The sequence below is a fragment of the Empidonax traillii genome, unplaced genomic scaffold (assembly GCF_003031625.1).
Source record: "Empidonax traillii isolate 1590-97213 ecotype Southwest subspecies unplaced genomic scaffold, ASM303162v1 scaffold196:size3368384, whole genome shotgun sequence".
NCBI lineage: Eukaryota > Metazoa > Chordata > Aves > Passeriformes > Tyrannidae > Empidonax > Empidonax traillii.
Genome location: NW_020955389.1, coordinates 1,097,529 through 1,125,115, shown reverse-complemented (window position 1 = coordinate 1,125,115; position 27,587 = coordinate 1,097,529). Strand labels below are relative to the sequence as shown.

Genomic DNA, 27,587 nt, shown 5'->3' with positions numbered 1-27,587 from the left:
TATTTTAAATGCACAAAGCACAAGACTCACTCAACTAATAGTTTCACACATATAAGGCAACCAACAGAAGCATCACTTAACTGCACACTGGGAGCAATGATGGGACATTTTGGAGGAGATGCTGGGAATGGGCAGGGCAGTGTTTTATAAGGGCAGAAGAAGAACAGCTTTCTGAGCAACTGGTCTGATGGTGGGCAGAGACATTGCTAAGGGGACCCACAAGTGGCAGCATTGAGTGAAAACCACAAAGGAGTTGGTGGAGTGAGGAAGCCCCCATGTAAATCCTACTCTTCAGCCCAGCAGCACGGTGCCATGGCTCCCTACTGCTCACACAGCAGCACAGACACACTTCTACAAGGAGCAGCAGCCAAATCTTACAAGGGAAACACAACCACGAGCACTTTCCCAGCTATGGGTTGATTTTCAGCCCAAGACACAAAGCTAGTTCAGATTTCTGAATTTTCCCATCCTTGTTCACATCGCAGTGGTTGAGCAGGATCTGGCGGAACTTGTCCAGGTCCACCCCGCTAATGCTGGGCTGCAGGCAAAAGAGAAAAACAGTGCTGAGAGAGAAAATTACTCAGGATTCTCCCAGCTTTGTAAAGCAGCAGGTCATACAGCAACAATCCATCCAAGGAGGACTGACCAAAAGGCCCCACATAAGCTCGTGTGCAGCGGAGAGGCAAACAGAGGATTGGGAAAGGGCACCCTGCAAAAGCAGAAGGAGCGTGGGACTGTGAATAACTCTACAGAAACAGCACCTTGACTTTTGTGCTTAGTGAAGGACATCAGGATCTGATCTATATTAAAGAAAAGTCTGCAAAAAGGTGTGCAGTGCAGATAGCTGCACTACCAGACCTCTGCTTTCATCTGGTTTCCTCTCTCAATCCTGCGGTGCAAGGAGTGATGTGGCATTTCTGTTAGCAGACTCCTATTTTACAGGCTACTCAGCAATGTAAAAATACCTTTTGTGGATCAAACTGCTGCTGAAGACACGTTTTACAGGCTACACTGCCTCTGTATGCTGAGCTGTACTGCTTGCTCTGCTTCCTGCTTCTTTGGGAGGGGCTAAAATTCACATGCATGGCTTGTGATGTCCAAGGACAATGCTGATGAAGGCCCTTAGGGAAAGTACAAACTTCCCTCCTTTACACACACACAGCACAAATCCAACCTCCTACCGATTCCCACACCCTTCCCTGCACACTCCATGGCCATAACATACACCTGCAGCTGTCAGCATGTAGCTGCCGTTCTCTGGTCTCTGCTGAACAGACATGGGAGTGCTGATATCTCTGTGCCAGGTCACACTGTGGGGAAATGCAACAGCTCAGGCTCAGAGGAAGCCAAAGACTAGACTCTGTGTCAAAACCTCTATCTTGGTCTGCATCTGGAAACTCAAGATAATCCAGTCCAGACAGACTCCACTATCCATCAGGAATAGAAGTGACACACTGGGTACAGTATTGTCAATTAGAGATAGACCTCAAGTAGTTTTCAAATGTAGTCCTGAGATAACCTAGTGAACCATGAGGTCATTCTGGTGAGAACCACATCCTCATGGGAAACAGGAGAAAGAAATTCTAATGATTGATCTATGCCAACAGTTTGTGCTGAGATGGTCGCATTCCCTTTTGGTGATAATCAAAGTGAAATTTCACTCTGTTGTCTTACTAGTCTCTCTATGTACATAACATTTCCAAAACCAGCCCTGATCTTTCAGAAATACAGAGTATTATTCAAACAGAGCCATGTAGATACCTTGACCAGTTCCATCATGTCTTTGACAAACCCATCCACTTCAGGGCCTTCAAGTGCTCCTGTTTTACTCTGAAAGATGGAATAAACAGCAAAACTCCCCAGTGAATCAAAAACACTACAATATTTGCTGGTCAGTAAATCCAACCAGTCACCAAGTATCCAATCAGTCACCAAGCTTTATAGCATAAAGTTCACAGAACCACAAAAAAGTTTGGATTGGAAGGGACCTTTAAGATCATCCAGTTCCAACCACCCCACCATGAACGTGGGTACCTTCCACTAGACCAGGCTGGGTTGCTCAGAGCCCCATCCAACCTGGCCTTGAAGACTTACAGGAATGGGAAATCCACAGTTTCCCTGGGCAACCTGTTCCAGTGCCTCACTACACTCACAGTAAAGAATTTCTTCCTAATATTCAAGATACCTTCCATTTTCTCAAACAATCTCTTCCCCTCCAATGGGAACAATATCTCCCACCATTTTGTGAGGCTTACTGGTCACCACTCCGAGGGAACTGTGTGACTCTCAGAAGTGGCACAGAATTATTGATGTCTAACAGGCAGATAGATGGTAATGTCTGTCATGGGCCAGACTCCCTAAATAATCATTATTTCAGTACTGGAAGGGGTTTTATTTTTCAAGGCAGTGGTGATGCAGATCCCAACAATCAAAGACTGTGAGCGCTAAAGCCACCACCTTCTCTGCATCTCCTTCAGGGATACTGCTAATGCAGCAGCAATGGCCGTGGCAATGGAGGAAGTCAAAATGGGTCTTTGCCACGAGATCTCTGAGCATCACACCCGTCTGTCCCTACTTTACCCCTCCCAGTCTGATATCCAGGCTCATAGACCATGGGCTCAAGCACAGCTGCTGGTCCTGAGTGACCCCAACAACACCCAGCAGAAAGAAGAAACATGAGCAGCATATGCAAGGGATTGAATGGCCTCACGGGACTCACAACATCATAGTGTGCAAAGATCTTCTCAAAATCTCTCCTCCTTTCTTCTGTGCTGCAAGCCTGTATGTAGAGAGGACAAGTAAATGAAAAATTTAAGAAAAAAAAATCAAGTTTGGGCCCAGATTATCTTAGCTGAGAGAAACAGAATCAAGATATCAAAAAAACAGTGCTACTTACATCCATTTTAAATTGTAGAAGGAAATTTTCCTGGAGGGCCAGAATCCTGAACAGAGAGATTTAAATTATAATCTTTCCACTGTATCATCTGCATACAAACTCTTCCTAACTCTCCTTGTTTGTAAAGCAAAAGGATGTTAGATTATAGGCCTATAAAAGAGAAAATTACAGAGGGCTGATGCGGGAACACGTACCCTCCTCCCTGTCTGATGGGGCATGGCAGGTGCCCTTTGGCTCACCACAAATGTGCTTCATAGCACCATTGCTCGTCACAGAGCAATTCTGGTGGTCCAGTGCAACGAAGGTTGTCAGCCTCTGACTCAAGAGCTGCCAGACAACCATTCCTCGTAACTGGATTGCTGTGCTACATTAAAGGAAAGAGACATTTATTGCTCTCTATTGGAGGCAGAATTGGTGGCTGTAAAAGTAAAGGGCGAAGTAATACTGGCCTGTGCACCGAGACTGGCTGACTTCCTCTCCCTTTGTCTCCTAAAGCACTGATAAACTGTTTTCTCTCTCCTACTCCTCTGCTAAACCTGAGGTTTTTAGAGCCAGTGGCACAGGGACACTGAGCTGTGTCCACACATGGAGGGATTTGGAGTGTGAGAAATGTGCTCAGACTACAAGGGAGCCTCAGATGGCCTGGTTCCCAGTAGGGAACTGTATTTAAGAGAGAATTGCAACAGCAACTCCCTTTAGATATTCTCCATTCTGCCTCATGTATTTCACGGTCAAAGGGAATTGCTGTATGCACTGCAATTATTTGTGCTCACAATTGTCGTGATCCCAAGCAGAAAGTAACAGTGGCAAACCTGCACCTTTGTCCTCTCACCCCTAAACTGGTGTTTTAAGGCTGTATCTGCACATTTGGAGTCCTATCTAATCAGTGCACGTACATTTACAGAGAAAGGCATACTCTCTGTCTGTAGGCAATGAAAATCATCTAAAAGCCTTGGGAGACCTCATCACTCTCTACAACTACCGGAAAGGAGATTGGAGCGAGGTGTGGGTCGGTCTCTTCTCCCAGGCAACCAGCAGTAGGACAAGAGAGCACAGTTTTAAGGTATGCCAGGGGAGGCTGAGGTTAGACATTAGAAAGAAATTCTTTACAGAGAGAGAGATCAGACATTGGAATGGGCTGCCTAAGGAGGTGGTGGAGTCACCGTCCCTGGAGGTATTTAAGAGGAGACTGGATGTGGCACTGAGTGCCATGGTCTACTTGACAGGGTGGTGTTGGGCCATGGGTTTGGACTCGATCTCAGAGGTCTTTTCCAACCTGGTTGATTCTGTGATTCTATGCTTCTGTGAAGTATCAAGGACAGAAAAAAGACAGAGGCCCATGACTGAGTCTCCAACTTCATTCACAAGCATCTTCACCTTGGTTCTTCAAATTCTTTCTTACTGCCACTGCCAAACTCCTTTGTGGTGGTACTTTGATTATTCAAAAAAGTAGCAAAAAAATGTGATGATGTAAAATAAATGCACATCTGCTACCCTGCTGAAGGGATTGACATCCTTTTTTGGAGTAACAATGTTATTGGTTCTTTTGTCACATCCTGGGAAGCATCACAGAGGTAGCATGGTGGTGCTGTACAGACAGGTTCTGGCATTGCTCCTGTCACTAGCTCTAGATCCTCAGACTATTGCAATAGGGACAATGTTTTGGAGAGGTAGGATCAGAGCTGATATAATTTGAAAGGAGGCAAAATTCAAATGCACATCCCCAGAGGGAGATGAGCTGACAACCCCATCAACATTATTAAATCCTACCTTGCCAGGTCATTCAGGTCCAGCCGTCCATCTTTATTTTTGTCAAATATTTTCATCTATAAATCAAGAACACAGAGATAAAATAGATAAGCTGTGAAGAGAACATGCGCACAAAAAAGCCAATACACATTTTGCTCTGCCCTGTGCCCTCACCTCTGCTTGCTTGGGGTGCTTGCCCAAATCCCAGGCAGCATGGCATCCTACGCTACCACCGAGTGCAAGGGTGGCACGAGAGCACAGCAAAATCCTCCAGCTTTCTGACAGCAAGAACCCAAAGCAATCAAATGCCAATACCACTCCCTTCCCACCTTACATGGGGAGAAAGGCAGGCCTGCAGCAAACACCTTAAGAAACTACGTACTGCCTTTGCCATGGCCTCTGGAAAAACTGCTGAAAAAAGGGAAAAACTTCTGAATGCTTCCAGCCTGACACCATCCTTGTCTTTCATTGTTGCTGTGGCTACTGAGTGGTAGAAGTGCAAATGTCACCCTCTGACCAACTCTCAGGTCAGGATTTGACACCACTAAAGCACTGCAGTTTGCTTGGCTCAAAGCCTGCTGTCGGAAAGCTCTAAGACTGGGAAGAAGGTTCAGACTGCCAACAGCAAGAGGTTAGTCTGTGTGAATTCAAAACTTATCCTTTCCTTAAGATTAATTTTTCCTTTATACCATCATTTTGATGAGTCATGATCAAAAAATGTTTGTTTATTTATTTGTTGTATTTCATTCTGCATTTCTCTTCAAGGCACAAAAATGAGTCTGTTACAAGGAAAGGAGGTGGGGAGATGTTTAATGAGTTGCAAGCCTGAAAAACTCTTGGCTCAAAGTTCTAGAAAAAATGTATTCCACATTGTAGTGGTGGGGGAGAGGAAGCTTAATATTGTACTGTGACAGGCCACCTTTCTTTATCAGATACTCAGTTAAGGAATATGCATTATATTGATAGATGTAGATATTGATAGACCTCATCTGCTTGTTTAGTGGTTGTGCAGAGTAACCAGTTCCCTACAGACCTGTTATGTGATTGCACACCTGCTGGAGAAGGCCTGCAGCAGTCCCCATCTCACAAAGATTAGAGGGACAGGATCATCCTCTGTGACACAACCTGAATGAGCGGGAGCCAGCAGCATTTTCTGAGCACTTCCTAGCAGTGAAGCCTAACCCTTGGATGTGAACACAGTGTGTTCTGGAAAGCTGCCACTTCTCAGGGAGGCCTTAACTATTTTGTCAGTGCTGCCTTCTCCTTGCCCCTTTCTCAAGGGCAGGCAGCTATGCTGAGACCCTTTATGGTACTGCATTTAGATTGAGATTCTGCAACAGATTGTCTCCCATTAATTATTCTGAGCATTTTACACTACTGAGGTTTGGATGGGGATTTTCAAGAGGCAGTTTGTATAGGCTCCCACCAAAAGACAGTATAAAAGTCCTCTGAATGATTGAAGGCCCATATTGAGATATTGGGAAAAATGGCATCCTAAGAGCTACATGGGTGTTCAGTGGCATAAGGAAAGCGACTCCAAGGTATCAATGGTGTGAGCTTATGGGACCAGAACAGATCCGGTACTTCCCTAAACAAGAGCCAGATTAGGCGCACATTTCCCATTTCATATAGGCCTGTCTGGGACAAGTTTTGAGTCTCCTTTTCAGTGAAACATCTCCAGCCTCATCTCCTTTTCCACAGAATAAATACTTAAGCATCATAGTGTAGCTGTCCTTGTCTTGGGACTTTGGGCATCCTGCCTGCCCTGTATCTGCTCTACATTGTGGGTGCAGCACATTTTCATGGGTTCAGAAGTCACAAATAGCCAGGAGGCTGAAAAGCTTTGTGCATCCTTAATGAAACAGGATAGATTAGAGGTGGTGGTTTAGATGTGAAAGTCTTTCTGTTTCAGTGTCAATTTAGTGAGCTAGTGGTTTTCAACCCTATCCATTTCTGAATCCTTTACAATATTGTTGCAGTAGCACAAACTCCATTAAAGCACATTTATCTGTGGCGAGAATACTTTCCCTAGTGGAATGCTTAATGAAAGGAAACATCCCCAGTTTGCTTCTCTTGCATGGTATCTTTGAGCTTGATATTAAACTTTCAGTGGCTGACCATGTCTACTTACAGCTAACCAGCTTCCTTCCCTGACCTTCTTGACTTCTCCCTGACCTCCTTGACTTCTCCCTGACCTCCTTCACTCAGCTCTACAAGAGAGTATCTTTGTGTTTTCTAGTTGTTTGGCCTTCTTCTGCAATGAGTGTCCTGAATAAAATTTGCAAACATATGCAATGTTTTGATTGTCCATACCAGTCAACAGAGGGAAAATAAAAGTCTGGCTGGAAGAGCTAGGCTGAGCTAATTCTTGGCCAGTGACTTCCACATGACAGATAGAAAACATGTAGGGAATTAGTTCAGGTACCACAGCTAATAAGATAGTCCTAATCCTGTTATCTGGACAACGGGAGCTCATGCATACCCACTACATGGCAGTCTCGCATCACATTACTTGGGGAAAAGCCTGAGGAAATATTTTTTCATTAAACTTTCAAGTTTCAAGCATGTGAGTGCTTGTTCTGATCTGCTGGTTGCGTGAACGAGCACACAAAGAATGTCAGAGGGTACCCCACGTGACAAAGTGTACATCATGGGAGAAGTTAATTGAAGAAGATAATTGAAATGGTTATGAGATTGTTTCTAGTCTGAACTTTTAAACACACCATCTTGATATGTTAAACTTGATGGCTTTTCAGTTTACACTCCTGAAAGGTATATTTACGCTGCCAGGCTGATAGGAAAATATGAAATGTGGTTAAGGACAAGGTTTGGCATGTTTAAATAGCACTCAATTTTAGTTAAAGGTTTGTTACATCTAGCAGTATGCTTTATAAAATGATGCATTTATTTTACTGTCAAGCTACCCCATGTTTTAAAGTGTTTGCACAAATTAATTCACTGACATTTTAATGGCAGTGCATCAGGGGCATCTTAGTTCTGTTTGTTTGAATGTAGTCCATGCACTCTGAGGCAGACAGAGAATATGTAAAAGCTGGGTTTGCAAAATAAGTGTTGTTACATCTCCATTTCTTTTAAGTGCAAAATCAGAACTGCCATTGGCTTTTGATTCAGCAAACAAAATACCTCTGCTTTTCCAGTCTAGTGTTGTAAAGAAGGTCAGTGAAACACCACAATATGATATGCTTTGAAGAGCAATATAAGGTTATAAATATGAATTATTTTCCATGACGAAGATAAGGAAAGAAGTAAACATCCAAACTAAATAATTCTGTGATCAGTGGACTCACTAAAACCTGCCTTTACATCTTCTCTGGTTCTTTGTGTGTAATAACATGGGACACTGAAAAGAGACAGCTTTTGCTTGACTTCCTACTCCCACAAACACATATATCATGGGCACCTATGCCCAACAGCTGTAACTCAAGTTGGCCAGTGAGTAGAGAGGTATTGAGAGTGTATCAGAACAGGTATGTGCCCAAGCTCCAGGACTGCCTATGGCTTCTTTATTTGAGGAAGGATGAGGTCACAAAGACTTTTGCAGACAGATAGGAGGGCCCCATGGCCAGCAAGTTATTCTCAGGACAAAAGCTCAGTCCTCTGCCCAACCAGATTGCCTGCGTCACATAGACAAGTCATTTAGTGAAGATTTTCTAAGAGTGTTTTGATTCCTAGAAGAGCAAGGTGTTATCTCTTGGAGTTTTCAAAAGCCTGCAGGTTCTTGAGTTCTCTTGGTTTGAATCTTCAGAAATGAAGTTTGAGCTTAAAAGGGACATTCTGCTTCCCTTGCCTTATGCCACAGCAAGTGCAGTGCAAAATGGGAAGTGGCAGCACCACCTACATTAAGTCAAGAAGGGACACAGGAGGCAGATTTGTCTCCATTGTGTTCATCAGCCTTGTGGGTCCTCTCTTTATTACGGGCATCAATGCAACAAGAAGAATCACGTGCATCAAACCCAGGAAGAAGCTCTCTGCTGGTGGAGGGGCTCCCATAGCGGTGGCTTGGGTTAGATGTCACTGCAAATGTGACATCAGAGCATCCCTGAAGATCCAGTCTCTTGAGGGTCATGGCATCCTTACAGGTTTGCCTGGGAGGGGGACCAGCAAGGAACACTACCAGGAAAAGGATTGTGAGCAGACTGTTCCTTAGGCAACCACTCCTGTAGGCTACACTCCATTCATATTGTAATTCTAGAGCTTTGAAAAGTTTGCTCAGTGTGTTCACAAATCTAACAAACTCTGTTCAGGTTTTTTTTCAATATAATAAATATTTGTCTGTCTATTATTGCACCATTTCTTTGTTGGTCAAAAAAGACTTTGTTAACAAAGATGTGCTAGCTTGACTAGGAAGGTGTTAAGGGTCTTATTTACTACAATTTTCTATGCTCTGACTTTTATTTCCCTGTGCAAGTACACTGGCACTGGCACTGAGCATGGACAGAAAGGCCTTTCACAGCCAAAGAACTGATCACATTGAGCCCCTAGCATTATCCTTGCAGAGGGGACAGGCAGTAGCCACAAAAGCACCAGAAATGCCCCCCCCATATGCAATAAAGGTAGTCCACAATGCATACTCATGGACATACACAGACTATCTTCAGGGAGAAGTCAACCTCTTTCCCTCTGCACTGAGAAGACGAGGAGCAGCTGATCAGCTGCAGGCTTGTGTGCTCACTTACATAGCTCAGTCCCCAGGAGAACCTTTGTAAACAAGCCCAGCAAAACCCTGGCATCATTAAAGCTGTGAAAGATATCTATATTGACTTCTCTGGGGCTAAATTTCACACTCAGCCATGTCCATCTACAAACTTTCAGATACTGTAGCTCATGACCAATGCTTGTTGTGTTATTAGTCACTGCTCTTACACTGTTACCTCTCTAGAATTTTAGCTTGTGGTGGACAAAGATAGTATGTTGGCTGGGTGAGAGTTATCCTTTTCATTTTGCTAAAATGTAATAATGCTCAAATTAAAGGATTTTTTTATGCTCAGTCTGACATTGTCAACATAAGGCAATGCAAAAAGTGAATGTCAGTGTTGCATGTGCGACTGTTTCAGGAGGATATGTAACTTAATTTGCTAAAGTTTGACTCAGTAGTGAGCTTATCCTTCATGCGACTTGTAGGCATCGGGATTTCAAAACTAGAAGTAATATGCTGCTATCTGAAAAGCTGTGAACTACCAGAGTTTCTATAAACAAAGTGATAACATATGCCAAGATGCAAAAACTGAGTGAAAATTTTGTTACAGAAGAAAAAAATTATGAATACCTAATTTCAACTGAAACTATCTTAAATCTAGTTTCTATTCCATCATTTACAGTATTCTATTAAACACACAGGTGGGCATGCACAGGTGGGCATGCACAGGTATAGAAGTTGTGACTCACAACAAAATGTTACCAAATGCATGTGTGAGATGAGTATTCATGGGCTGAAACTTCACTGGGACACAGAAGCCTATAAATACATTGACTTTGGGGTTTGGTGGAGTTGGGGAGGGATAGGAAAAGGTTGTTCTACTGTCATCTTCCACAGCCTTCTTCTCATCAAGAAGCACAAAGGGGACAAGTTTTCATTTCTCTAGCTTGTGTTAATTCAGGACGGCAGAAAATTCCCACCATGCTTTTAAAAACCTCCATTTTCAGCTGCTCACTGTGTCTCCTGGAGCATACATTGCAGGACCCCCTGGGGCCTCTTCTCATGAGTCTCAGAGCAATATAAGGCTTCGATTCAACCTCCAAGCACTTGCTCTCAGCCAGCAGCTCTCAATCTGTGCCCATGGGAACAAGTTAGTCCAGCGGCACCTGCATTCAGTTGGTTGGAATCAGAGGGGAATGTTTCAGCCTTGGATCTGAGAAGGAGTGTGTGAATCAAAATACGGAGTTTGCAAAGGGTCCTGGGGATTCTGGTTGGCTGGATGACAGCACCAGGTGCTGTTTGCCAGGGGAACCCTAATGGAGATGGAATGCAGGGAGGGCTCTGCAGAGATTCCCGAAGATCGAATCATGGTGTGTGCAGCTTCATTTCTTCATTGTCTATAGCAATAAAGCCACAGATTGTTTTCAAGGACTCAGAACTGCACACGATTTTGTAGCTTCTCGTGCAAGTAGTTGCATGTAAATAATTATTCATACACACTTGATGACTATTAATACAAACATTTATCTATGTAGGCATAAAAAACTCTAGAACTGTGCCTGCTTCCTTGTGACTTTCCCCAGTGGTTTTACTGCTACTCAAGATTTGATTTAGCTGACTCACAGAGCTTGTATGATGCCGATGTGTTCACTACCTGTTTTCTTTACAATGGTTCATCACTTGTTCATGAAATCCTTGATCTATACCAGTGTTCTCTGAAGAAAGGATGTCATGTCACAAGGAAACAGAACAGCCTCTTAAGAAACAGCTGCTAACCAATGTGATAAAATGATGCTCCTTTCCAGAGATGACCAATCTCTTCCCAAAGAAATGATTTCTTCTCAGGTGTTTTGTTTTTTTGTTTGTTTTTTTTTTTTAATAGTGTGGTGTACAATTATTAATAGCAGCATAAGAGGCAAGAATTCAGCATGCCCTGATGCCCTGGTTAGTATGATATCTGCTTGCACCGCTCATAAGCTGCAAATATCCAGCACAGAAGCATAAAATGCAGCCTTTTTTTTTTTTTTCCCCTCACGCCTGGGCTAGCTTCTTTAAAATGATAGCTTGCATTTTCTCCTTTATCGCTATCTCCAGAAGGCTCTAGGGTCCACTCAGTATATCAGTAGCTGCTTAAGATGCGTGCAGCCAGCTGTGTATGTACAGAAAAAAGGGCAGAGATCTGTAAATTCCTGTGGAGACAGATGGATTTACAGCTCCTAGGGACACGGCTTATTTCAACAGCATATTATTACAGTGGCACTTGAAAGCCCTGAGTTGGATGGATGGGCCACCTTGAGAGACCCTGTAGTTGCGTGCAGCAGAAACAGGTCCTTATCCCAAGGACTTTGTGCTCTAAAGAGATAAAAGTCTGGGAACGAAGCAATAGGGGAGGGAAATATAAGTGTGTCCACTCTGCAGTAAAAGAATTTGTGCTGCTGGTTGCTAAAGATACAACAGAAAGATTATGAAAGCTTCAGGAATAAAATGGAAGGGCCACTGTCCCCTTTTTCCTAAACAGTGGTGTTGGTGGTAGCCCCAGTGGGACTCATCACTCCACGTGGAATGCAGAGAGAGAAAGCAAAGAACTGTCTTGCCCTGGGCCTTCACATTGTACCTTTGCTCCTCATGTTATTTCTCCCTCTTTATTCAGCCCACAAATGCAAGGCTGAATCTTCCTTCCCTTCTTGGAATTTTGCCCTTCTGCTCAGCTATGTTCCCACTCAATCACTTCACACAATTTATCTGATACTATAGAAATACTGCCCATGTGGATACTTTGTTGTGGCGCACTGAATTTGTATTCTCTATTTTACAACAGAATATCACAGGGTGATTACGTGTGTGGTAATTTCACACCCTGCCTTAGCTTTTGGAATTGGATGTGTTTATAAACGTCATTGACCTTCAGTTTAAAGAAAAGAATTGCAAGATAAAAATAACTATCTGCCATATCTTCGTTTTCTAATAACCATTAACATCCCTGGTTCTTTTGGCATTGCAGATTTGCAAACCTTTGTCCTCAGGAGCCAGATTTGCATTTCAGATCACAGATTTCCCCAGATATACAAAGCATCCTTTTTCCCAGATCAAATCTTATCTTCTGATGTAGAGACTAAACTGCCTCTCCAAAGATACAAAGCCAATCTATAAAAACACATGGGAATAGAAACCAGACGTCCTGGCTCTTAGCCCTGGGCTGCATTGATACCCGAGTGCATTGGGGTAGTAGAATCACAGATCTTTCTTGGGAAATTAAGGGAAAGGGCAAGAAGTTGGAGGAAATGAACCTCCAAGGAAATGAATGTCTACAAGCTCCAGATCACCTGTTTCCCAGCACTTGATTAGGGATTAACCACTGGAGATGGAAACCTCAATGGAGCAGCAGGAAAGCTATTTGCTACCTGCAGATGCTACCAGGGAGATTTTTGTTCTAGCTGTAACTACTGGGGTTTTATTGTTTTCAGTCTCTGCCAGTTGGAAAATAATTTCTGTTGCTAACATTCCTCTCCTTTCAATGTCTTTTAAATATGAAAGAAAAAAAAATCAACACTCTTCTGTAATGGTACAGTTTTTCACACTGCTCTAAAGGGTCACATTTCTAGACACAGACGCATCATGCATACATAACATGGTATTGCAAAATATGTGGGCAGCTCCTTGTTTGTTTGCAGACCAAGCCAGTTTTTAGGTACAAACACAGATTTTGTGCCAAGAAACAAGGCAGTCCCATCTGAAAGTAATTTTAAAAATTGCAGTGATAGATGTCTGCTAGTGGAATTCAAATAATACCCTTGAGAATGACATCAGAAATGAGATATTTTTTTTCCACCTTTTTTCTTCTTTTTAGATGTTTAGATATAATAAGTTGCTCTGAAATCCAGGTGACTGATGCTAAACTTACACCAAATAATACACTGTTGATTGCAGTATAAAAACTATATTGTAATAAGGCAGGGGAATAGTTGAAACTTTCAAACTCCCAGTCTTTCAGGGAAGCAGCAGGGAGCCAGCAAGGCCTGCTGGGCTTTGCAGAGCAGAAAAGTTATGTACCTTCTTGTCTTGGAAGCAAAAGGATTTGATAGGAAGGAGGGAGGGAAGGAGGGAGTGAATGAGCTAGAGACCTAGCTGTGGCTGAACATACCTGAAAGAAGGATGCACCTCACCTATTTTTAAAGGAGTTTAGAGCTCAGCTTTCTTTGGCATAGAGTCAAGCTGTTTTCTCATAGGGAATAGTTCAACTTAAACCAAAATTATTTGAAATGCTTTCACAGCTGATGTCCAGTGTAAAGAACGGTTAGCTTTAGCATGTTAACTTCCCAAAGGGTTCTCTGGTACACGTTTTAGGAGGGCTTTTATGGACCTATAGACATTGACTCTGAAGGAGATTTTTAGTCAGTACTCTAACCTAAACAATATTATCTTTTCTTACCATGGTATCAGTATATTCTTCCAGCTTTATTTCAGTTACCACCTTATTATGCTGCAAAAAGAGATCTCGCAGGAAATCCTGTAGTAAGAAAGAGATAAATTTTAGAGTAAATTCAAACCTAGCAGAGCTATATAAATCTAGTTTTACATTGCTGGTTAGTAGTAGTGTCTTCAGTTTGATGAAGTTCAAATATTTTTTTAGCTGAAACATATTTTTGCAAATAAATTAGAAAATAAACAAATTTCCCCAGAGAATGCATACTGGAATGAATCCTTAATTAACTCATAAAATAAGCAAAAGATAAGATAAATCATGCAATATTTGCTAACTGATCTCGAATCAAAATATTTTCCATTCAGCAAAACACTTAAACATCCTCTTATATATTTGCTGGGGCACAGGTTGAAGCCACACGCTGAGATTTCAGCACATGGTCTGCAGCCCAGGGATGGACTTTTGTGCCCAGTCGACTCAAAGTGTTTGAGTTACTGTTTATGAACTGTCTCTCGCCTCAACAGCCTGAGCTTTAATGAGAAATCAGAAAATCTGCAGGCTCGGGAAGAGATTGTAAAGAAACCTTTTGGCTCTGTTTAGCTGAGAGATGTCAAGGTGAGACAGCATTTGTGGGACTCATTGGGTGCCTCAGGGTTACCAAGTGGGGTCAAGGGACAAGGCAAGACATCAAGGGCAACAGCAGAGCATCCTCCCTCCTGCAGGGTCCCCCCTGACACCATGCCAGAAGGCGTGAGTCCTTCAACTCGCTATTAACAACCTAGAAATGCCATTTGTGAACCACACAGAAAGGCAGCAAATTGGTAAAGCTGACAGAAAGGCTCCTATTGACATCAGTGAGCTGTAGATCAAACCCATAGAGATTTGTTAGAATAACTTACTTTGAGCTCACCAGCTGAAATAAATCCACTGCTGTCAGCATCGTAACTGCGCCAGATCTGAACAGGGATAAATTGATACAATCACATAAATATTGCAGCTAATCATCTGCTCGAGTGATAATTGTAAAAATTCAAATCAGAACTTCCATAACGAGCAAGCTGTTGCATTATCCAACACATAATTCATTGTAAATTAAATACAATAAACTTTTCACACAATAGCTTTTACTCACACTTGGATGCTGTACATGTGACATGCTGCTATCACATGTTTAATGCAGACACACTGTCTGTAAAAGGAAGAAAAGCCTAAGAAACTGCTCCGCATTTCTTACCTAATTTGTACATGCAGTTCCTTTTATTGCTCTGAGTAAAAGTCAAGGCCATACACAAATGGTCATCGATCTGCAGAAGCTCCCAATTTGCATGTGAAATAAAAGTAATCGAAAGAAGTCTTGGAAAAATTGAAGTTCTGTGCTGGGATACTTAGAGGCAGAGATTAGAGGGAGATTGGGCAAGGTTATATGGGCTTGTGATCCTCACTTGAGGTTTCCACTCCATGCCTGACAGGCTACTGTTTCAGGATAATATAGTGCTTAAAATGTGCCTGGTCTGCCTTCTTGGTCTCTGCTGTGCTGCAAGTGAGGCAAAGCTGTGGCTTTGCCGTAGCTCCCAAGAGCAGTGGATTTATCAGTGGGGAGGTTTTGTCTCTGGTGGCTTGATTGATAGCTGGCTGAGAGCATTTGAAAAGTTTAATGAGTACCCTTGGTCCAGTCCTGGCTACCATATCTCCGTTTTGCTGGTGTAAACAATGTACAATCTTCTCTACCTGAACAGGTCAGTACGTGTTTTGCTTCCACAATATCCATCTATTTCCCATACTGTGTTCTGCAGTGGGTAGAAGGGTTGGTATTGAGGAAGCTGTTAGTGTGCAAGGGAAGAGGCAGTGTGGAGATACAGACCCGCATGAATTCCACACTGTTGTCCAAGGGAGTTTCCCGTCGGAAAAGCAGTAGAAAGTTCTCATCATCCGGCAAGATCATACTGGCAAGCTGGAAAAAAAGCATTAAAAAAAAAGCCTGCAACACAACAAACCCACACTAAGAAAGTAATGAAAAGAAAAAACTGGGGTGGCTGCTGACATAGTATGGGAAATGTAAGTTGGACATGTTTCTCCCTTGGAAATAAAGTCTAGACCAAGACATCTGGATAATATAGTATACTCCATGACTCACCTCCTCCCCACACAGACTCTATCTTCCTGATCTTCCAGGTCTGCTATAGCTCCTAATCATAGAATGGTATGAGTTGGAATGGACCTTTAAAGGTCATCTAATCCAATTCCTTTTCCGTGGGGGGGGATATCTTCAACTAGATCAGATTGCTCAGAGCCCTGTCCAACCCGACCTTTGATGTGTCCAGGGATAGGGCATCTACAGCTTTCTGGTCAATATGTTCCAGTGTTTCACCACCCTCATAAAAAAAAGTTTTCCTTATATCTTGTCTTAACCTACCCTCTTTTAATTCAAAACCGTTACTCTTGTCCTATTGCTGCAGACCCTATAAAAAGTTTATTCTAATTCTCCGTCCTGCTATAAAAGAAATCTTGAGCTGGGGTTGGGCAGAGATACCTCCTGGATTTGCAAGCGTCCATCTGTGGTGACATCGTAGACAGACATGAATTGCTCCTTCATCCTCTGAACTTTTTCTTCTGTGATGGTGTTCTGCCACAGGGAAAACAACATGCACATGAAAGTTGCTGAGGGCACTGGAAGTCTCCCGGAAGAAATATCTCCCCACTCACAGTTAACCTCCAGGATCACTGAATCCCTACAGTTTGGGGGTGATGGTTTTAAAAGCCTACAAACACACCACTGCGGATGACTTTTTGGAAATAAGTCCTATGCATAGCTTTGTAGCAACTAAGCTTTCAGTTGGAAGATCAGTGTTTGGAGACCCCAAAATATTTCAGTGACACCTACTTCTTTAGCCAACTATTCCCATTATAACACTGAGGTTTGGTTTGGCTCAAGTGTGTTTTACAGCAGTTTTCATCCTGTTTGTTTTCAGCTCGTGCTTTTCAGAAAGATATCCTTATCCTTGAATGACATCTCTGCAGTTCATTAGATCACCAGCCTTGAAACGTGTCAGTGGAGCTGGATTGTTGCTTATTATTACCTGTCAGCTGGTTAAAGACCTGGCACCAAGCCCTGTCAGTGTTCCTGGGTTAGTAGCATAGAATTTCAAGTAACTGACATTTTCTTTGCATCTGCTCAACCCCATAATCGATTTATACATAGTGGGGAGTTTTCAGGACTTGTCAGGTTAAATGTTTTGACAGACATCACTGTGACAGGTGAAATACAATGCTTAGATTCAACAGGCACAGTTTCTTTGGCAGCAGCCATGAGGGTACCCAATCTGACTGGACTACAACAAAGTACAATTTTCCCACTAGGGGAAAAAGCTTCTGGTCATGTGAGCTTTGTGGCTGGGCTGGGAAGGTCTCCTAGTTAATCTCACTCAAGCAAATTAATGAAGTCACATATCTCCCTCTGCACCCACACTGAGCAGGTCCTGGCTTCTCTCCCATTCCGGGGGAGGCAGCCACGACTGGGAGGGGAGGGAAAGAAGTGAGGAGGACAACCCAGACTGGCTCTTGGCATACTTTTGTAGCAATTTTACAAGACAATAAATTAACTTCTTCCCAACCCCTAAAAAAAAGTCCCTCAAAGATTTTATCATCTCTGCGTCCAGCTGGATTTAGGACTACAGCTGCACCTTCCTGGGTCTTCTAACCCAGTTTCTCACCCTTTCCACCTACTACTGAAGCTCCATCAGGTTGTACACTCCCTTTCTCATTGCTATGACACAAGATCATGAGCCACATTCTCAAATTGGCATTATAAGTTTCTCCTTGGTATTATAACTCTCTCTCATGCTATTTAAATTGCCTTCTGACAGCACCTTCATTCTTTGAGACACCTCCCAGGAGTTAGGCAAGCCTATCAGTTGCCAACCTCAATAGGCTTGCAAAGTACTCTGAAATTATCCTCCTCCATGCCCAGTAGGGTAACTTATTTCTGAAACAATAATCATAGCTGGTGTTTGAAAAGCGTGCTGTGGAGTTCAGACTAGTAATTTCTTAAGAAAGCTTATTGTTCAACTTCATGTCAGCTATTAACCACCACCTCATTGAGCTTTCTGTGGCAGGAACACTGTTATCTGTGTAAAAACAGGACAGCCTCCTTTTTTTTTATAAACTGATTTAAACTATGGGATATGTCAAGTAAATGCCTGGAATGCTTGCCATATTTACACAGCTCCGTGAGCTTTCAGTCCATGGGGTTACACTACGGTAGATTTTTCAATTTGAACAATCACTCTGTGTTCATAAATATTCTACTCATGGAACGGAAGTGGTAATAGATCTGCCAAAACCCAACCTTCACTCACAAAGAATAAAAGATACCGCACAATCTGGCTTTCCCAAGATATGTGCTCAAGGCAAAATTATTTGTATATCACAAATTTTTACACTAAGGATGATTCACCTTGGGCTATGACAATTAGGTTTCAAAGATGACCTTTATGGTAACCAAAAAATCCTAATCTCAGAAGATTAAAAATAAACAAATTAAAAAAAATAGATCAAGTAAGACATAGTACAGAAATCAAGACTGGGAGACCTGGTCTCCAAGGTCGATCTACTGGTGGTGCAGACCAGTAGCTTGCTCTGATTGCTTTTCTATTCCAAAAACATTTAAAAGGCTGGGAAAAAAACCCAATCTACATGATTTGTTCCCTTTGCCCAAGCATGGGCATGGATTGTAGACTCCTGTTCTACTTGCTGACTCTGTAATCTGATTTTGGATGTCTGCAGCCCATGGTGGAACAGCCTGGGCATGCTGCAGGGCAGAGCTGGGACAGTGGGGCAGATGGCTGAAATTGCCAGTTCCTCCTTGAAGATTTAGGAGATAAGTTGAATTCTCTGGTGTGTTCAGATTTTATTCGTGTGTAGTTTTGGCTTCAAATCAGTGCTGAGGCATTGCTACAGCAAGAAGGAGACATTTGGGAAAGTTGTGAGTGGTTCAGCAGGATCTTCATGCCTAGACAAGAGCGTACTCCAGAAACAAGAGATGTTTTTGGGCCAAATCACTGCCTATTCAATATTTCAGGATTTATGGCCCCAAGGCAGAATTCTACCAGCTAAACATGTTGTCCCTGGTATTATTTTTACAAGTGCAATGTTCTGTGAGACCTAAGAAGGCTTCAGGAGTCAGCACTCCAGCTGGGTCTCCAAGCTCTGCTCAGAGGAAAGGACATAGACAGAGACAAAAAGCAAAAAAGCCAGTGGGAAAATAAAGAGAGATGTTATGGGGAATATTAAAATATTCTAAAGCATTGTAGATATAGCAACTGACTACACTCATAAATGTATTAAACAGGATTTTTTTTTTTTCAATAGCACTGCTGGTTTGTCAAGACAACAGACAGGTACCCCAATAGGGACAAGATAACTATTCACAGATAAGTGATTACGGTTGATGCAGCTGCTGCAGGGCAAATCCCTGAGCAGGGATGCAGCAAATAGCTGTCGGTGGGAGTGGGCACCTCTCAGTCTGCGTGGGGGCTGAGGCTGAGCTGGGATGCCAGGGCAGTGAGGGGCTGCACAGGGACACCAGCCAGACTGGGGGTACAGGGGCCCCTTCACTGCCTCAGCAACTCTTCAATGAGGTTGCTGAAGGGAGGCCAAAGGCAAAAGCTTGGCAGCTCACTCGTCAGGAGACTCGATTTCTTATTCTCTGCCTTTGGGGTCCTACAAACATTTCCCTGCCTCCTCTATCAGGGCAAGTCCTTTGATAGAGGGAGAAAAATCAGGAGCAGGAGAGCAAGATGGGGAGACCTCCACGCAGGCACTTGCAGGGATGGTTCCACTGCACTGAGTGCTATGGCCACCACCTTCCCTGGCAAGTTTGTCTTACCTTACTTCCCTTTAGTTACTATCTCAGTGTTCAACTACAAATTGCAACAAGCAGTAAAGTCTAGAAGCCAAGCACACTATGCTTTCAATGTCTCAGGCTCATTCTCCATTTATTCAAGTGCTATGAGTTATGATAATAAAAAACCCCAAATACACCATCTTTTTACTCTGGTTTTGGCTGGATACAGTTAATTTTCTCCATAGTTGCTAATGGGGAGCTCTGTTTTGGATTTGTACTGGAAACAGTCTTGATAACATAGGGATGTTACTTTGCTGTATATTATATTTCAGTCTATATTATAATATATATTTGATTTTACTATGTAGTATATATATTTTGCTTTTCTGGATATGGCTGAACTCCTGCCTGCCCATAGGAAGTGATGAATGAATTCCTTGATTTGCTTTGCTTGTACCTGTGGGTTTTGTTCTACCTATTAAAATGTCTTTATCTCAACCCACAAGTTTTCTGCCCTTTACTCTTGTGATTCTCTCTCCCATTCCACTGGGAAATGAGTGAGTGAGTGGCTCTGTAGTGCTGAGCTGCCAGCTGGGGTTAAACCATGACATGACAAATAGCAGGATACAAATTTGTGCCTCTTGTCTCTATGAGCTGGGACAGAGGGAAATGGCTTTCCATAACTGAGCAAAGGTCAGCTAAGAAGGTTGCTTTCCATAGCAAAGGTCCATAGCTGAGCACAGCTTTATTCTTCAGAGCTAATGCTGTCTTGGTTATGTTGTCTGTCTCAAGCAGCAGAACCTTACCCAGTTTGAAATGTTTGCAAAGCTTTCCCATTTTGTGAGGGCTTACATGAATGCTGTTGCATCCTTTCCAGTCACTGTCCCCCCAGAGAAGCCTTTCTTGTAAATCCTTGTTTTTCCTGGTGCATGCAACTCCCTGAGTTTCTGGATGCTGTGTGTTTTCCAAGGGCTGCTACATATCCTCAGTGTCCAGTTAGGAAAGAAATCCTTATTTCTTTCAATGAGAGGAAGGCCATGTCACTTTTATCCTCACAAAAGTACACATTTTAAAATATTGCTGTGACTCTGTTCACATATTTATCAGGGTTAAGGAGTAAATTCCCTACTACAGATACTCTTCCACAGAGTTCTACAGAGAAAAGCTTCTATGCTTCAAGTTGTCATATGAAATTAATTTTCTGCTCTCTCCTTTCCATGTCCAGTCTTTGCCTTTCCTTTTGCAAAAACCCTTTAGAAGTATTTAGCATCGCAAAAGTAATCTGATTTTTAATAGTGTTTGTAATCATGGAAAGGGCATGATCACTTTTTTTTGTTTGTTTTTCTTTTTGGTTTGTTGTTGTTGTTGTTTGTTTGTTTTTTAATTTCCACAGCATTTAATGTCTTTGTGTGGCTGGTTATGATTCCTCGGAAACCTGGATGTAATCTATCTTCTTTGTTAACCCATTCCTTTTATGTTATTGCCTCTTTAAGACATTCATGTCTTTGGCATCAGCGTGCCTTGATGAAAATGCAGCTATGAGTCATTTGTTGAGGGTGGTAAAGAGTAAATGTATGGAGCACTGTGGAGTCTTTCCTATTTGATGAAATTTAACTCCTTCTGATCATGACAGTCTGGTCATAAATTGATTTATTTTTTCCTTCTTGATGTGATTTTTGGAAGCAAGCCACTATATTAATTAGCACATAAAAAACAAGAAGAAACTATATTTAGGTGACTATTAAAGCCTGTTTCTAAAAAAAAAAAAAAAAAAAAAAAAAAAAAAAAAAAAAAAAAAAAGAATAATCTGAAAAATGCTGGCTTAACCACGTTTCTTCTAATGTTTCAGCCAAATTCGATAGAAACAAATGGCCCCAGAGATATCAAATTCCTACACAAGATCTATGAAAATAAATTGTGTCTGCCAAGAAGGATAGTTGGAAAGCAACATCAACAACTATTACCATGCCAGAAGCCACACAGTACAGACAGGAGGCCAGTAAAGACCAAATGAAACTTCAGTAACATAAACTTTGACCTTAGGAGAAAACCTTTTTTTTTTTCTTTTTTTCTTTTTTTTTTTTTTCCCCAAATATTTCTTCTTTAAATCCTATAGCATTGAAAAAATTAATCTCAAGAATGACTTCATTTCACCCAGGCAGCTGTACTTGGCACAGCCTGCACGAGTGTGGGATATCACCCTGCAGCTCCTGAGCTCACTTCTTGTTTGGGTCAATCGTGCTTACTTAACTGCAGTGCTATCACCTTAGAGTTGGGCCCTCTGTTTTGGTTAGGATTTACTGTAATCCTGCATGCTACAGTAGATAAGCACTTATCCTGTTAGCCTGCACCCTGTTTTGGTTCCTTTTTTAGCTCTCATCAGCACAAATGTGGGAAAGATTTTTTCCACGTAAAAGATACCAGCATCTAACAAAGGCTACTATAGCCTTCCTTGTGCCATCAAAATTTTGTGGTTAGGCTTTGAACAGGTTCTTTGTTCTGCCCTTTCCACTAGGCTAAAATTTTCTGACATGCATTTGGGTAATGAAAACACATCATGTCTCTTCACCCATAGGCATGTTGAGTTTGCATTTAGAGACACTTTGAGGCACTTCCCTGCCTTAACTTGAAGGAACAGAAATAGGAACTGTTCAGGCTAATTAAGGCTGACAAAACCCACAACCTAAAGAAATAACTGCATTTGGCATTATTTAGAATGATAGAACGGTTTGAATCAAAAGGGACCCCAAAGATCATTTGGTTCCAACCCCCCTGCCTTGGGCAGGGGCACTTTCCACTTGGCCAGGTTGCTCAAAGCCCCATCTGACCAGGTGCTGAACACTTTCAGGGATGGCACATCCATAGCTTCTCTAGGCAACCTGTTTCTGTGCCTCTCCACCCTCACAGTAAAGCATTCCTTCTGAGTATTTAAATTGTCTAGAGTATTGCCTAGAGGTTAGAATTCTGAATTATTCTACATGTAGATGAAAGCTGAATGCTTTCTGCTAGGGGTCTTCTTGCTGGTCACCAAAGACCTTAGGTCTCCTGGGATGGTAAAACACAGGAGAAATCTGCTTTGGATGGCTTTAATGCTAGCTGATATTTTGGCCATAAAAAACTTCATTTGACTAACTGCTGCATTCCTACCCATACTAAATTAAACACATGATTTAGATAGGCAATGCAGTGTGCAGGAAAGGATGACATGCAAGAGTACCTGGAGGATGCTCCTCTCCTTTGGAAGTAAAATGTGAAGACAAATCCTCCGTGGCTGTTGAGGGTGGGGTCCTAAAGTGTAACTTCTGTCCCTTCCAGTCATAACTATCCATGTAGGTTTGGGGCAGAGGAATTATAACCAGGCTAATACCTGTCTTATCTGATCAAATTTATGCTTCAATAACGTTTCACATGGTCTCTCACACATCTACAGCTAGTTGAGGACAACTGTCTCTTATCTGAAAGTCTTCTGTCTGAGTACAATTTAAGCAAAGTGAAATACCCTTCTGAGAAAACCCAATGGCAATGTGCATTTCCCTCCATATCTGCCCAGATATCATTGTTTTTATGAAAACTTTCAGTAATCCAAACCCAAAATTTATAGCCATTCATCTACAAAACTCTTCTTATCTAAATATTATAAGAATATACACAGAGCTTCATTAAAAATATACAAAAGAGCAAGCAAGAAAGATACTAAATTATCTTGATATGGAAAGAAAGATGTAAACTATTACAAGAGAGAAATGCAGAGGCTCTCTTCCAAAAAAAGTACTTCTTTGATGCTAAAAGAAACTGTCCTTTCCCCTGAGCTTTCACCTCAGTATAGAAACTTTTAGAAAATGCATGGAAGAGGTGGCTATATTCTAGAAGAGGTTTATGAATGAGCAGAAGAGAACACAGGCAGCTCACAGCAGCCATGCAGCAACAGGTTGGAAGCTGGAGGTTCAAATGGTTAGAAAGAAGATACAGGAGTAATAAGAGTAGCAGATGGAAAATGTCAGCTGTTCACAAACATATGCTGGGGGGGGCGGGGAGAGGCTGAATTATCCTTGATTGTGCTTCATATTCCCCAAACAAACCAAATCACAGAAGCCTTTCCAGCTGATGAAGAATTTGCATAAACTTCAGTGTCATAAATCACAGAAGACTTACGGATATGTAACACACATCTGGAAATTGAAGCTATTTTCTTAGGAATAGAATAGAACAGAATATTTGGGTTGGAAGGTACCTACAATGGCAATCTATTTCAACTGCCTGATCACCTCAGGGCTGACCAAAAGTTAAAGCATGTTGTTAGGTGCATTGTCCAAAAGCCTCTAGCAATCACCCATTGCTGGAGGAGAAGCACCAAAGCAGTATCTGGAATTTAGATTGGTGTACTACAGGTCTACCTTTGCTGCAAAGTTTTCCCTTCCACCCCCATAACTGTTGATGGTTCAGCAAAAGGCAATGAATCAGCCTCCCTCACTGGATGCTGTTTCGAATTTCTTTCCTCACTCAGAGTTGTCAGAAAGAGCTGTGCCTCTCAGCTTCCCAACAGGCTCCTTTTTGCATTGTTTTCCCAGCTGCTCCCATCCCCTGGCATTTAGTGTCAGCTGCGGAGGGTGCAGAGTAGTTGGGAAGAAAAACAGAGCTGAAAGACTACAGTGGTCATTAAGAAAAATAACAGCTTAGAGAGTGCAGGCTGAAAAAATATAATTATGAAGCCATTCGCTATTCAAGCAGAGACAACTTCCAGTGCTGATAACATTATTTATCACTTGTGTGGCACTTCAGATGCAGTCACTAATTAATCCTTGCGACGCATCTGTAAGTTATGCCAGTGTATTGCTGTCTCACCCTTTCACTGTGCAAGGAAACAGAGACATTTAAAGCCCAGATGAGTAAAGGTCAACATTAAAGAAGAGACATGCTCAGTCCCAGCTCACTGCTTCTATCACAAAGAACACTTTCTTTCTGTAGGGTGGCAAAAACAGTGCAGAGGGGACCCTTTACTCCTCCTGCCATAAGCACAAGCCTGTACAACACAAATCATGTGAAGAAGACAAAAAATGCCTCAACGTTGTTAGACAAACTCATTGTACAAAGGTAGTAGAGATCTTTGTTTAATCTGGTGCAACAGGTGATCCCCGTACCCAGGGGAGAAGGCAGAGAACTGTTCTCAGCCTCCCAGGACAAAGCTCCCCCGGGGTTTTCTGCCACCAAGGCAGGCTGCAGTGGCTACTGCCTGCTGGGTATTTTTGTCCCTAATACTACCAGAGTGGAAATGTTGCCAAAAATAGGCAAGAAAACTAGGGCAGAAAACCAAAAGCCCTTGAGAGCTTGTTTGAGCACCCTGAAAGTTAGTGAGCACTGTCTTCCAGAATTAGCCTATTTCTTCTGTTTAATAGGAGGAGAGGGAGTTGGTTCTTTCCTCATTCAATTTGTATGAAACTATTTCTTTTTAATGGCAAAACCTAGACAGCAGAAACAAAGGAGATGCAAGCTGGATGAGGATGGAGAGTTAGGCTGGAGTCATCCAAGCAGGGATTTTTAACAACAAATAAAACTATTATTGATTTCTTGAAGTAGAAAGTTCATTTCTAGACCACCCTCATTTTGCAAGTTCTACATGCAACCTAACACAATGTGATAGAGTTCACACTGATATCAGCAAGACCACAAAAACTGCTGTCATACACCAGCTTTGCAACTCGGCTGGTGTTGTGTGATGCTGTCCCAAAATCTCGTGTAAGGGATGCACAAGGGAAGCTACGGGCTAGAGTGGGGCTTGGAGTTTCTCCTCGACCTCTCATCATTAGGAAGCTGCCTGCAGCACGAGATTCCCAGCTAAACCTCAGTTTTATAATCATCTACAGATCACTCCAGAGAGCCCCACATGGGGGTCCTTTTCTTCAGTGACCCACTGCAGCATTGAGCTCTGCAGCCTCATTTTAAGCCTCTCCTTCGACATCTCATGTTTCCTGTCACTGAGTTTGCTTGAGTATGCTTTGCATCAGTGTTTCAATGCCCCAAGACTAGCAGCTCCCAATTTCTTCTTTTGTTCCTGGGTAAACAATCATGAGCTTTTCAATTTCTCTTCAATCAGTTTTTCTGCATCCCTAATGATTCTTTGTGCTTAATGTTGAATCTTTTTTGATTTACTTTGAAGCCTTTTTAGGTGCCTATATGTTCATCTAACCATCCACTCTCTGAAAGATGTTTCTGCAGGAACTGCCAATATTTCAATCCAAATTTACTTACAAATTAAATGAAACCATGCTTGAAAAAATTATTCACAGCCTCTGTTTTTTTATTGTAGCCCTAAAGATCCAAGAGTGCTAATTGGCTTGTAAGTACAATTCTGATTTTACACTTGATACTCATCAATTTATGCCTTTTATCAACTACCTTTTTCCTTTCGTTAATTACTTTCTGCTTAAAGGAATTGTTTAATCTCTGGTTTTTGGCACACCCTCTTCTTCCATTTGGAAGATGTTTCCTCCTTTTCTCTTCCTATCTGGACACATGTTGTGTAGCAAAAACATAAATATATTCTTTACATGCTTCTGAGTGCTGGCCTGAGTGGAAGGATTTCTCCTTCCCTGATGATGACACTTGTAGGCAATGTACGACCTGGAGCTAAAGAAACCAGTCCCTCTAAATTGTCATGCAATTTCTGTTAGTACTGAGATGCAAGAAAGGGGAAATGTTGCCAAAAATAGGAAAGGAACCCAGGACATTACCCCAGAAACACTTGAGAGCCAGGTCTGGATCTTAGGAGCAACAGAATTCACTTGTTTGGCTTCTAACCATTTGCAGCAATACAGACAAAAGCCTTATTACTAAATAACATTCAAAATTAATGACACTCTATTTGTTAAAAATTGACCTGGGAAAGTCATCACCATTGCCCTCCTGCTCACCCTGCCAGGCTGTGTGCTGGTGCTTTTTTGTTTGTTTCTATTCAGAGGCAGTAAATGACTTTCTCTCCACCTTGCCAACCAGACCCTTCAGCTGGTGCCAGCTACGACCTCACCCTGACAGCAGCTGTTGGGCTGAAAACAAGTGATCAAACTTCTCAGGTGACTGCACTTATTGTACCTGCTTAAATGCCACCTTGTTGCCAAGAGAAAAGCTCTTTACCTTGGAATCGCTAAGGAAGTCAGCAATCAGGAACAAACACAAACCACCTCTCAGCACAACCTTTTCACTTGGACTTGATGCACAACTAATGCAGCATGGTACTTACTTCTGGTCCCAGTTTCTCCAGGAGGTGATGAAAAAAGTTGTCAAGTTCCTTGCCTTCTATGTAACCATTGTCTGAATAAAAGTCAAATATATTAATGGTCAGGCGGTACTGCCCGAGTTCCAGGAACTGTTTCATGGGCTGCATGCAGGGAGCTCCAGGCTGCATGATCAGGATCTCAGCTGGGGGCCCTGCCTGCCCACTCAGGAAGGTCCTATTCGTTTTGACCTGGTCACGTCTATGTAGGGACTGGGTGCAGCGCTGCTGGGCGCCCCTAGGAATTTTCCTCGCAGAAAACTTTCTGGAAAAAAAAAATTCCACAAACTGGCCCCAGAAGAGGGAACAGCAGACAGAACAGGGAGGCGATGAAAAGGCAAAAACTTTGGGGTGAAAAGGGGGATTTACAGATGTGATATTTAGCCACAATAAGGAGGAAGAGGTGGGCTCAGAAACACCCCCAGGACCTCGTGGGGGTGAAGTTTGGACGTGTTGGCAGAAAGCCACTGGTGCAGGCTCTCAACCTTATGCATGCAACAGCCCGAACACCCCACATCGGACTCACCCGCACGCACACCCAGATGGGCAGCCCACCAGCACGGCCAAACCCCTGCGCGGCACCCACCCGCACAGGCAGCCCGCCCACCCGCTAGACACCCCACCTGGGGCTCCAGACACGCGTGTTCCCCCTCCCCGCCGTCCCCCACTTGCCGTCGGCGTCGAAGAGCCGCCAGGCCCCGAGGAAGGCGGCGGCGTCCAGGTGCCCCTCGGCGCCGCTCTCCATGGTGCTGC

General features: G+C 42.7%; 1 protein-coding gene across 1 annotated transcript; it reads right to left on the bottom strand.

Moving 5' to 3' along the window:
- Window positions 1–27,587, bottom strand: SCGN (secretagogin, EF-hand calcium binding protein). Its single transcript, XM_027886848.1, has 11 exons — window positions 27,507–27,587; window positions 26,802–26,872; window positions 16,256–16,348; window positions 15,587–15,676; window positions 14,625–14,681; window positions 13,732–13,809; window positions 4,667–4,722; window positions 2,897–2,942; window positions 2,720–2,779; window positions 1,762–1,830; window positions 1–538 (listed from the first exon to the last, which is right to left on the bottom strand). Exons 1-11 carry the CDS (start codon window positions 27,577–27,579, stop codon window positions 410–412), a joined length of 822 nt encoding a protein of 273 aa, XP_027742649.1. The 5' UTR covers window positions 27,580–27,587; the 3' UTR covers window positions 1–409.